Source organism: Cydia strobilella, chromosome Z, assembly GCF_947568885.1.
Source record: "Cydia strobilella chromosome Z, ilCydStro3.1, whole genome shotgun sequence".
NCBI classification, from domain to species: Eukaryota; Metazoa; Arthropoda; class Insecta; order Lepidoptera; family Tortricidae; genus Cydia; species Cydia strobilella.
The window spans coordinates 9,017,327-9,031,227 of NC_086068.1; the positions used below are offsets into that span (position 1 = coordinate 9,017,327).

Below are 13,901 nucleotides of genomic sequence, written 5' to 3' on the forward strand. Positions count from 1 at the left end.
AAAGGTTTTGACTGATAAAATGATTACAAATCCTTCAATAAAAAAGCAAAACATGATTTGAAAGCTTGTATAATACTGATCAAAACGTAATATAATTAATAAGGGATCTGTACCTATAACTTTTTTATCAATAACAATATTTGTGACATAACTTATGACCTGACTAAGTAGTATCCCCCCCCCCCCACTCACCCCTTATACTAACCCCCTTTTTCATAAAACTTGGCAACCTCTTACAAACCTCTGCAAAATTTTGACTCTTTCTAACAAACCGAAATGTCAAAATGATGGAGTGATAAACGATTATCAACGGTTTGTTAGATTTGACAACCGCGTTTATGAATCATAACGCCATAAATAATTTTCACCCTGTAAAGTTCTCGTGGAGCATATGTATTTTTTTTTGTTAAAATATATCGTAGGTATCCTTCCTCAGGCACGAGTGTCCGCGGCGGTTGTACGTCGTGCTCGTGCACTGCCCGCGCCGCCCGCCTCGTCGCTCGTTGCGCGCACAAACAAACAAACATGTCGCCAAAAGCGACTAAACATGTCGCCAAAAGCGACTAAAAGTAATAGTGAGTAAAAACAGTACTTATCTAAATATTTTGAAATATGTCTCACGATAGTTTAAGTTCGAATATCGTAGGTAGTCAAGTTAACAAAAATGGGTGTAGATTACACATGTCTTGTTCGTGGATGACTCACACACCAGAAAAATGAGAAAACAGATATGGTTAAATTTGTGTAACTTCTCGCAAAAGTCTATGAAAAAATAATATAGACCATACCTATATATTCGCGTAGAGCCGCTAATAATCATTATCAGTACGTAGAGATAAACCCTTCTTCAAATGCCATCCACATACGCTTACAATTCGTGCGTACATAATATTAGGTGCTTTAAATTTAGCACCTAATATTATGGACGCTACGCGCATAAACACTAAAACATACTGACTTAAGTATAACACTTTAAACTTTCGCATTCTGTACACATGGGTAAAGAATGTCATTAACGGGTCTGATGCGAAAAATTTCATTATTTTACCTTTTTTCCGATGTTTCAGCTAGGTTGCACTAGCGGTCACGGAAGACTGACGTCCCAGCAAAATGACAATTGAGATATTGGTAAACAACACTAAACTACCCGACATTAGTTTACTCGTATATAAATGTTCGGGCCATCTATACCCGTTTCTGTTTAATGTTTATTGTCTACGGCACGACACGCAACACTAACAATACAGCTAGTACAACCTAGCTAAAACGTCGGAAAAAAAGGTAAAGTATCGAAATTTAATCGCCTTAGACCCATTAATGACATTAATTATACTGACTTATTAGATCCAGGCAACGGTGCTCTGGACCTTAAAAAAAGTTTATCTTTGCAAAACGCGATTTCCGAAGAGAATTTTGTTCAGCTAAAACACGAATGCCACGAATGACTGGACTCAATTGTCTGTATCTTTAGGTATTTAAAAGAACCAAACCAAACCACAATTAGGTATTTTATTGAGCAAGTAAATTCTTCAAATCAATTAATTTAACTCAATGTGCCAAAATTTACAGAAGTTTTACAACGATATATTACTTACTCAACGTAACAAAGAAGCTGCTGTAATCGTGCTATTTTGTTAATAGGAAGGAATATATCGGGATGATTTGATTAATGAATAGCAATCTCGTTATGTACATATATGCTATTACTTCGCCCTAGTAAAGAACCTAAAAGGAGATCGAATATTTAGCTATTTGAGGGTAAATGAAAACATTACACGATTAAATGAAATAGGACAGAACGATGAGGAACAGATCCAGGCAGTTTTATATTTGATCTAATTAAGTAAAAGGGAAAATGTCAACTTCAGCTATCGATTACGTTTAGGTATACTGACCGAGCGCTCGTAAACAACCTGCCGCGCGGCCCCAGCTAGCAGTTTCACTAAATTTTCATTGCCGCGCTTACAGGCCCAGTGCATCGCCGTCTGAAACACAATCAAACATAATACAGTCATACCAATACTATACGCAACACAAAATTATTTAATTAATGCTAACACCAAGTTTTTATTCAAATAAACATCCTAGATTGTACCTTCCACGTAATTAGGGATTCGAATATTGTAATTTTTAACGATGCAAAATATTAAAAACAAAGTAAGCCAAAACAAAACTTGTATCTCGAATAGCGATGGGCAATTTTGAAACATGTCATGTTTGCTTTACTGATAAGTATAAGTTTTGAATGTTAGGTGCTTATATATAATTAATTATACCTACAGATAGATTACTTATTGGGTGGAAATGTTTCTTAAACAACATTTTAAAACAAAAAATAAATAGTTAAATTATATGTAGGTAAGTACCAAATATTTCTGATACTTATAGTCGATACTCATCAGCAGATTCTGATGGTAAAAATCGATGATGGTTAGTAGGCGTGCGTTGCTTTAGTTTAAATCTCTGGTCACAAATGTGTACTTACAATTAATTAGAGTTAGACCAAGCTAAGTTGGCAGCGATTTCGATAGCATAGACTGTGCAAGGGTTATTTACACGTGATAATTTTATAGAAGTATGACGTTTAAAATAACACTTGCTCATTGATATCAAAATCGCTGCCAACTTAGCTTGGTCTAACTCTAGTACGAACCAGATGTAATAACTGTTCTAAAAGTATCAATTAATTATTACGAATAAAATTTATACATGTACCTAACAATAGTAAAACCTCGAAAACATATAGAAATATAAGCCAAATTTTAATTCGAAACCAATAGAAACTTACATGAAATTTAAGTGAAAATAAAACCTTATTAACTTACTTATAACCTGCCCATCACTAATCACGAACGAGTTTAGTAGGTCGAGAAACAAATTACTTGATTGCCAGGCTTTTATTTTATATATGTAAAACACTTTGATGGACAATATAATGCCGAAATTATAGCTCTTTATAATCGGAACGTATTAGGATGATTTGCATCCAGATTAAAGATTATATTTTGGGGAAGGTAGGTGTTATTAGCATAGTTATAGGAATTACCTTGCTATCATCAATGGTCATTTTAATTTTTGAAACGTTTTTGTATAAGTAAAGCATAATTTCATGGAACCGGGCGGTGTTTTGATAGCTTAGGATTAAGTATAACAACTGTTCAGGCGGGGCCCGTAGTTAGCAGGAGACCGACAAGTTATTTATGTTGACATCGCTCAAGTAATTTAGAGTTTGCGAAAAACGGTTCACGGAGTATAAAATCAGGACAGCCTTTGCAAGGGATGGGATTATAGTTCCGATTTGGAATCGGGCATTAAATCCCTTACAAGGAAATTTCTCGTCGAATGGCTCGTCGGCCACAGTTTCAGTCAGCAGTTAAGCGTCGGGATATATATTACTTTATCTGGGGGTACGTACCAATCGGCGTATGTACAAGATGTAGGCGTGATCGTAGCTGATTCAGTGGGGTAGTTAGTGGCGGGCGGTCCCGGGTTCGACGTCGCCCAGAGAAATATTGGCCCCGAGGGAAGCGCTGTTAATTTGCCGCTCACACAGAACTGGTGCAGTACGATTTTCCACGTATCTACCTACGCGTCCGCGCGGACAACTCCAATATTGATGAGGCATTTTCGGACCGTGTTTCCCGTAACCAACTGTTTGCGTCATGAATATACGTTAGCAGAGGTTTTGAACTTCACTAAATGCCTAATAATTTTTTTTATCATACTCTTGAATATCTGCTTGACTAAAGGGCAAAAAGTATTACAATCAAAATTGTTTGACACGATAAATTCATTCACGGCATGTAAGCTCAAAGTCATTTGCATAATTAAGATAGTGGACTGAGTTTGAAGCTTTATGATTATTTTTATTAATAACTACAACGGTAACCTTGGTGTAATAAATAGCCGAATATACTTACATACTGCGGTCGCATGCGTCGACGCCATCAGACAGCGCGGGACATGAGGGAAAGAACAACAAAAATTTGAATAAAGTTAATATATGTAATCTTATAAATATTAATATTGTCCTTCGAACAAGGGATCTCCTACAAGATTAAGGTCCTCTGAGTCCTTAAAAAGCTTATTAAGTCCACGTTTCCGGGTGACCCGGCGAGCGAATTACTAATTTATTGTCGGTTAGGCTAATAAATTTAAAAGGGGATTACGTGGTCCGCGCACAAAGCAAAGCTTTATAATTTGCCCGATATAAATCTTGCTGTTTCCTTCAAACGGCGGAATTTATCATTAAAGACGGATTTTAGGTATTTACTGGCCTAACCTAAATAAACAGCTAAATCTAGCAGCCTATCATTTCAGGAATCAGTCTCGGTGAATATGTCCCCATTTATTCCTATTCTGTATCATGAGGTGGGGTTGTACACAAATAGATAAAACAAAAAAAGCTAGACGAGCATGTGTCAAAACAAAAAGCAAAATGTTATAGTTAAAGGAACAATTAGCGTTGCAGTCCACCACCACCTCATGACTTTATACATATATTATGTATGTTTTTTTCTCTTAAATTAGGTATATTCTCTTTTTTTAAGTACTTGACATAAATTAAACGGAACCTTTCTACATCACTGTTAGGAGTCAATAAACTTATTCCACTTCCGTCCACTTTAACGTGTAAATTGTAAAAGGTCATTTTATTCCGTGACTTTAAAAAGCAATGTTGTGTTCAGAGACGGACCATAAAATAAGTATCTTCGGTGTTAAGTTACCAACACTGGAAAAATAGAAACGTACCGTATGATAAAAACAACAATTTATTTTAAATTTCAAATTTCAATAACATATATAAACATTATAAACGTACTATTTCGTATGTAACTTTACAATGCATGTGCTCGAAAAGTGCGTTTCCTACGGAGCCATATCATGCGGAAAGTACTACTTTTCCGCACTAGTGCTTTATTTTTTCAATTTTTTTTACAGAGCATATGGTGCTACTTTCTCGCACTAGTGCGGAAAAGAGCACTTTTCGTGCATATGTCGAAAGTATAAAGGGCCATATGTACTGTAAAACGTTGTACGATACACGTGCGAATAGGTAATTCGCTATTCGTGTCGATTTAAAACACTCCTTTTAATAATTAAACTTATTTGCCATGATATGGTTTTTTTATTTTTTCGCACAATGCATAGTAAAACATCGTATGATACACGTGCGTAAAGATGATTTCCGACTCGTATTCCTTTATACACTCGCTCGCTTTGCTCGCTCGTGAATAAAATTCCACTCGTCGGTGATCATACACTTTCCGCACTTGTTGCATAAATAGCTATGTCAGCACTATAGATGTACCTAAATAAAACAAGGTAATATAAATATTATGGTTATTATAGCTCTGTACAAAACTTTAATTACGAAGCTCTTATGGGATCACTTCGGTCTTGGAAATCGGTTAAATGCAATTTTCTCGGAGACCCGTTTGACGTAGATACCGGAACAGTTATAGCAACTACTACCACTAATAATGTGAATAAATGAAAACCGCTTATTTCTTTTTTAAGGGGAAATATAGGGGGCTGAATGGGGGGGGGAAGGGTATGCTGAATCGTGTGGGGTATCATTAGAAAGCTTGCAAAAAATGAAGTCGATTTGATATACTGATTTTGAGTTCATTTTACGTGCACTAGTTTCGATAAAAATGCATTTATAGTTGCAAGTTTCCATACAAAAATGTTCACTTCTGTCCACGCGGTTTTCGCAAAAACTGTAGTTAACAGGAAGCTGACCAGTCAATAACTAACTAAACAGATGATGGAGACGGCGGGAAAAATTATCGACTTACTCGTAATTTATCTTTAATAGTTTTAAGGGTTCCTCAAAAGGAAAAAACGGAACCCTTATAGGATCACTCGTGCGTCTGTCTGTCTGTCTGTCCGTCTGTCACAGCCTATTTTCTCCAAAACTACTGAACCAATTAAGTTGAAATTTGGTACACATATGTAAGTTTGTGACCCAAAGATGGACATGTAACGTAAACAAATTAATTTTAAACACGGGGGCCCACTTTTGGGGGGTAAATGAGAAAATTAAAAAATAAAGTTTGTCAAACTATATCGTGTTACATATCAAATGAAAGAGCTCATTGTGAGAATCTCAAATATATCTTTTATATAATTTTAGGACAAACAGTTTAGAAGTTATTCAAGAAAATAGGCAAAAAATGACCATTCCCCCCCCTTTATCTCCGAAACTACTGGGCCAAAAATTTTGAAAAAAAAATACACAAAATAGATCTTTAGCTATAGATCACCGGAAAACCTATTAGAAATGTGCAGTCAAGCGTGAGTCGGACTTAATTACTTAGTTTTTGATCCGACTTCTACGGGTTTTTTAAAGACATTTCGCATAAAAAATACATTTTTTAAATTATGTAATGTACGGAACCCTTGGAACGCGAGTCTGACTCGAACTTGGCCGGTTTTTAGACTGCAGCCTTATGGGGAGCCTCACCCCTAGAGAACGCGTCCCCAGGTGGCGGATAGGGGAGTGCTCGCCAGGATGTCCTGCAAATGACACCTGGAGGGTAGGAGTGAAATACTGAAATAGCTCCCGCAGAGATGGAAACTCCGAAACCACACCCCTGCAGCGGGCTTCTCCGACATCTTGGAATCTAGGTCGCTGCAGTGCTGAACTCTTTGGTTGGAGTGCTCAGTAGGAAAGGCGGCGGAGGAACCTCACGGTCAACGGCGGCTTCCGGGCCCTCCAGGAGGGTCACAGCCTTGGCGTCAGGTGGCAACCGGCCGTAAAACTACATAGTCAAAAAACCTTCTCCTAATTTATGAAATACATGGAAACGAAAAAGGGTTATTATACTAGGGCGTACTCCATAAGCGACGAAAAATTTCAGATAAGTTCAAGAATATTTAAGACTTCCAAATGTCATGGATGTTAGCAAGATGTAAAAACTTACACTAATCAAAGAAACTGAATAATTTGTTTCTACTAGAAATCGGCCTTGAAACTGCTTCGCCAACAGTCTAAAATAAGTACAAACAAGACTTACAAACATTGTTCGGTTCGTCTAATAGTAAAGCAAATGTGTGCCCGCTTGCATAACTTAACTGTTAATTTATATTAAAGACTTTTATCAATGTGGATTTCAGGTGGGATGAATGAGGGCGGGGTGAAGAATCTGGTAACCAGTCTACTATACCACAAGTAACACAGGATAATAAACGAATCTAAACCTTGTATTGTAGGAGTGAACGGCAGTGAGAAGTCATAACCATGGGTGTCTAGAATAATGTCAGTGAATGAATTGGTATCGCTCAGCTAGAAGATATTTGTAACAAGTCTGTTTACTGTTTTTTTTTCTGTAATCTCTGTATCTATACATCTTATAAAACAAAGTCCCCCCGCTGCGTATGTTCGCGATAAACTCCAAAACTATTGAACGGACTCACTTTTTGTCTGAAATGTAGGACGTCCTATATGTAAATAGGCAAGCCGATTAAATAGAGTTCTGTGGACGCTCCGCGACTAGTACACCTGCGATTGTATTGTTTTTTTTTTTACCGTGCCCCGAATTAATTTTGAACAAAGCCCAGCAAGCAAAGTGCAGGACGCGGTGCCTCGAAGCAACATCCGTCGGCGCGTCATATTGATTGCGTTTGCATGTACGTCAATTAGTGTACGCGGGGCGATGCGTCTTCAACCAGACTAATTATTGTCATGTCGACCTGAGTACGTATGTAGATTACTGGGTATATAGCCTGACAGCGAAGTGATATATGTGTCAATCAGACAAGAGACACTTAAGATGTCTATATGTGTTATGGATGTTAGGGAACGCAAGGTATTCGCATTGGCGAATGATGGTTGGGGTTACTAGGAGTTTTGGCAGAATACACGACCTTTGGCAGAATCTCAGATAGGTATCTGTGCGAGTAGTCTTGATCCCATTGTTACCACCAAGAATTTTTATCTACATGTTTTTTTTGCCTCATTTTTATACGATTATTTGTACTGTAATAGAAATATTATACAAGTAAATAATATTAAAGTCTATGGTATCGTGTACAGTCAAGGGCATAAATATATATATATATATATACATGTCCAAAGTTTAAAAATATGTGTACGCTCTTACACTTTAGACAATAAAGTCGTGTCGTCACATATTTTTGAGCCATTTGTCTGGATCGATATTTTTGCCTTCGACTGTACGTAAAAGTTCGAGTCAACTTACTTTCACAAACTAGTCTTCAGGTTGTCATCATCAGACACTCAGTTGCAGCTTGCGGCCTTTTGGACAGTGTTTTAAATGCTGCCTAAGCAAACGAGGTTTAAACCGACCATATTTTAAATAAAAGGATTAATTGACCCACAAGTTACAAGGCAGAGAGGCGTCATTTACTTTCGAGTTTCAAAAGTATTAAATAATGTACCTACGAAATGACATATAGGTTAGCCTTGCCATAAAAAAACTAGTTATTTTCTAATAGGTAATTGTTGAGTTTCTATTACATGATTTTTTTTATGATTTAAGTGACATATATATACTATATATACAGGTAGGTACTGAAAATATAGATGATTTATACTTACACCCTGTTGTGATCAGTAAACGGCGCCAGCGTGTCCGAGAAAGATACAAAATAAATTCACATTATACATTATGCAAATATTATTCAAAATCACAAAAACATTAGAAAGTTTACATATAAGTAACCTATTGTGGGGCTAGCACAACTGACCGTCAAACCGTCACGATGCAAGTCGCGTCATCTTCCGTCAGTTAACACTGACAAATTTACGTAGTGTTGCAAAATATTGTAGTTTTAACAAGCCAGCACTTAGGCATGTTTAAATGGCTATTGTATATGTCCATGTTTCACGTAAGAAACTTGTTAAACAAGTAGTTGATCACAAGGAACTAAATACCTATCCCATAATATGTCAAAATTTATTTTTGTCTTTTATTCATTCGTTGGCAAAAACAAACAACATCAACAACACGAACGTATTGCACGAACATGTAGAAAATCCAATGCCAAGTTAGGGTTCATCCATTAATTACGTCACATGAATTTCTACCCCTACCCCTCCACCCCTCCTTGTCACACTTGGTCACATTTGGCAAACACATCCCCCCTGGTGTGACGTCACATTTTTTCAACGAAATCGGCAAATCGAATTAAGTACTATTAATATTTTATCAAAATATTTTTTAATAAAATAAATAATACTAATTTTGTAACCTAAAACTGATTAGAAAAGTAAATTAATAGTAGTTTATGTGACTGCTACATAATGAAAGGCATTAAAACTCGAGTGTGGTTTTATGAAACGAACGTAGTGAGTTTCATAATAGAATCACACGAGTGTTTTAATGCCTAATTATGTACAGTTACATACACTGCTTTATCTACACACATATTATAAACTTTCTATGATATATTCACTAACCTCATATTACAGCCAACATTGGGGCATAGTTGCTCTCTGGCGGAATTCGCGGATATGAGGTGGCGTCTCCGAAATATCTTTATCGCACATTTTACACGAAACTTTTGCTAGAGTTACTTTAAAAACAACAAAACAAATTATTTTTTACTTACAAACTAATTAAAAGATAAACTGCACGTCAAATGGCGGCAAAGAAAACTTTTTTCACGCATGTTACGCATCCGTAGTTTTTTTTTAATTCAGAGACAAACTAGAGTGGGGGTCGATTGCCATATCGTTCGATGCCAACTAACAAGCGAGATTTGTCAAATTTGTATGCAATTGACATTTCATTTCGAATAAAACGTCATCTCGACTGATATTAGAATAGGGGTCAAATCAAATTTCTTTGTTTTTCAGAGATGTTCGAAATTTGAATAAAATAATATTATCGACATCGATGTTATTATTTAGCAATAATAACATTTTCACAGATAAAAAATTTGCTGTAACAAAACAGTTTATCTTAATGTTGGCCATTATTTACGGATTTTGAAGGAATCATAGATGGTTTATGATATGTGTGTAGATAAACGAATAAAAACGATTATCCTTCCAAGAACTTGTTATTTAACTGTACAGCGAATAATGTAATTTAAATAAGTTAAAGTGACGTCACAAAGTTTGTGACTCCCCCCTCCCCCTTGTCACAACATGTCACATTTTCTTGACTCCCCTCCCCCTCTAAACGTGTGATGTAATAAATGGATTCTTACTCGTACAGAGATATCGTACTAAAATGTCCCCACAATCTTCGCTTTGCCTTGTATTAAAACGGCTCGTAAGCCAGAAATTGGTGGGTTGCAAGTTACAAAAAGAAAATAATAAGAAAAAGATATCTGGACTGAAATGGTTTCCAGTGAGCATATAAATATCCTATCATAAATAGTACATATATTGAGTAGGAATATGTTCATCATAGTTGATTTTACTATTCAGATAACGTTGAATAAAGAATGGAATTCCCCGGGTTATAGAATGTCTGGGGTATCTAACCTATACAGAAGGCACCTATCCTCACACAGTTTTTCAGTTGATCATAATAAAAAAACGAAAATCCACATAATCAAATTATCTGAGTTTCTCTGTTAATATACGAAAATTCCTTTCTGGTGCATGCGACACTAAACTCAAAATATAACAACCGTCAAATACTACCAATATTTAAAAAAACTATTCGCACGCACTTTTCTCAATATGGGCCAATTCCAAATGGACTGATTCAGCTCATAAAAACCGATACACAGAAGGCTATTTTCCCAAAATACTCTAAATTTCAATCACAGAACACCCGATTTCCATATTGATTGATTCACAAAACGGCCTTTTCCCAAAATCCAAATTCTTGATTGTCATGTTTTAATAGAAAAAAACCTCGTGTAAACTGCCACTTCAGATGCTATCTTAACATTGGCCACTTAAAAATGAAGAAGAAAATTTATTGTTTCTTGAGATGCGCAATGGCCAAGAGGAGTTCTAGCAGCGAAATTATTTTTATTGAGAACCAAAAAGGGCGCCCGCTCTCCTTTATGACGGGCACAGGTATAATTTTAGTCACAACAACAAAAATTCTAATAATTGGAAATGTGCGAATGGCCCTACAGGTTGCTTCGCATCCGCGACATTAAACAAAAATAAAGACACGGTACTAAAGGTAAGTGACCATGTCTGTAAGAGACACTAAAATGAGAACATACGCAATATTGCCATAGATTCTTGTAAGATAGAAGTATGCAGGAAGATGACACCAGTAAAGAAAATTTGCATGAAGCCGATTCCAGCTCTAGTATGTGATCTTTTGATGAAGTAAGAAGTTCTTTATATGTATAGGGCCAGCCAGAAGTTGCCGAACCAAAATAATACGGAGTTTAATCGGTTAGAAAATGTCAAAGTATAGGTACATGATTTATTGGCCCACGAATTTCTGGCAGTGGAAGATGGAGACACGGAGAACATTTAAATTTTTTCGACGAACATTTGAGCATTTGAGCACCGAATATATGAGAAAATCAAAGGAAAAACCAATACAATACTTCGGTGATGGAACCTATAACAGGAAGCTAAAACCATTTTGTCAATTGTACACTATACACGCTAACATAGGCGCCAGCAACACTACAACCAATGTTGTACCTGTACTGTTCGCGTCACTCCCGAATAAAGACAAAACACTTATACGAGATTTTTCACGTTTCTTCGAGATGAAATGGGAGTAATTTATACATAAGTTTAAATGAGACTATTAATTAGCGCAATTCAATGCATGTGAATCAGTGTACCCGAACTGTGAGTTGACAGGATGCTATTTTCATTTTAATCGTGCGGTTTTTAAGAAAGCAGTATCAATAAAAATGGATACTACCCGCGAGGGCCGCAAATTTACTCAACTGTGATACCGCAGTTGCCGAAGTCGGAGATACCGGAGATGTCGGAGATTTTTGGGTGACATTACTTAGTCTCCAGTAAGAAATGAATTCCTTCTGTTCAAAAATTACATGGAAGATACTTGGTTGGAATTAGGAGCCCATAATAGATTGAGTTGCACTCAAGAAAAACACCGCAATAATAATCCGGTCGAGGGCTGGCATCAACGGCTAAATATTCGCATGCCGCACAAGCCAACCTTAGTGCGCTTCCTACATAAACTAAGGCGAGAAGCCAAGTTCCAAGACAGTCGCATAAAAAATCCGTTGTTCAGTGATGCGAAGAGGCAACCATGTGTATGTATGTATTGGTAGTATTTGACGTGTATTTTGAGTTTAGTGTCGCATGCACCGGAATGGAAATTTCTACAATGTCCAAGTCTATTCAAAGCCTATCTTCTGGATAATACGATAATAGCACATTTCTAAATGTGTGGCAACAATGCCACGTTTAACCTTACAACATTCTCTTTACGAGAATGCAGGGTGATAGACAACGAGATATACATAAAAGCAGACTAAACAAATTCCTGGGCAAGAGTTTTATACCAACAAATAATAAATGAACAGATGTTTCTGAACATATAAAATGAATAAAAATGTTCTCAAAAAACTATTTTCTTGGTCATTCAATGTGTGACTATGGAAAAAGAAGTCGCTTGTTTATCTACACCATGACAATGAACGGCGACATTTATCAAAAAAAGAGTGTATACTGGCGTTTATAAGAAACGACTCCCCACCGACTGTTTTGGCCAGTTACCGGTGGTAAAAGGTGGGAAAAAAAATCCCACTGGTAACAACTTGCTGGTAACTAGTGGAAATAACCCAAAAGGAGGCAAATATTGAGGAAAGTGCAAATCGAGAACGATTCATTTCGGTAACAAGTTCATTTCGGTTTCATTTGTTATGAGGATAGTTTTTTTTAATATTGGTAGTATTTGACGTGTATTTTGAGTTTAGTGTCGCATGCACCGGAATGGAAATTTCTACAATGTCCAAGTCTATTCAAAGCCTATCTTCTGGATAATACGATAATAGCACATTCCAAAATGTGTGGCAACAATGCCACGTTTACCCTTACAACATTCTCTTTACGAGAAAGCAGGGTGATAGACAACGAGATATACATAAAAGCAGACTTTAAACAAATTCCTGGGCAAGAGTTTTATACTAACAAATAATAAATGAACAGATGTTTCTGAACATTGTAAAATGAATAAAAATGTTCTCAAAAATCTATTTTCTTGGACATTCAATGTGTGACTGTGGAAAAAGAAGTCGCTTGTTTATCTACACCATGACAATGAACGGCGACATTTATCAAAAAAAGAGTGTATGCTGGCGTTTATAAGAAACGACTCCCCACCGACTGTTTTGGCCAGTTACCGGTGGTAAAAGGTGGGAAAAAAAATCCCACTGGTAACAACTTGCTGGTAACTAGTGGAAATAACCCAAAAGGAGGCAAATATTGAGGAAAGTGCAAATCGAGAACGATTCATTTCGGTAACAAGTTCATTTCGGTTTCATTTGTTATGAGGATAGTTTTTTTTAATATTGGTAGTATTTGACGTGTATTTTGAGTTTAGTGTCGCATGCACCGGAATGGAAATTTCTACAATGTCCAAGTCTATTCAAAGCCTATCTTCTGGATAATACGATAATAGCACATTCCAAAATGTGTGGCAACAATGCCACGTTTACCCTTACAACATTCTCTTTACGAGAAAGCAGGGTGATAGACAACGAGATATACATAAAAGCAGACTTTAAACAAATTCCTGGGCAAGAGTTTTATACTAACAAATAATAAATGAACAGATGTTTCTGAACATTGTAAAATGAATAAAAATGTTCTCAAAAATCTATTTTCTTGGACATTCAATGTGTGACTGTGGAAAAAGAAGTCGCTTGTTTATCTACACCATGACAATGAACGGCGACATTTATCAAAAAAAGAGTGTATGCTGGCGTTTATAAGAAACGACTCCCCACCGACTGTTTTGGCCAGT

The 13,901-nt window shown here is 36.5% G+C and overlaps 1 protein-coding gene across 1 annotated transcript in view; it reads right to left on the bottom strand.

Moving 5' to 3' along the window:
- Positions 1–13,901, bottom strand: part of LOC134754480 (ankyrin repeat domain-containing protein SOWAHB) — a 107,010-nt gene that overhangs the window by 26,152 nt on the left and 66,957 nt on the right. The window contains exons 6-7 of the mRNA XM_063690813.1: positions 4,819–4,821; positions 1,896–1,985 (exon numbers count right to left, since the gene is read on the bottom strand). Coding sequence (XP_063546883.1) covers positions 1,896–1,985; positions 4,819–4,821 — 93 coding nt within the window. The remainder of the gene's footprint in view (positions 1–1,895; positions 1,986–4,818; positions 4,822–13,901) is intronic.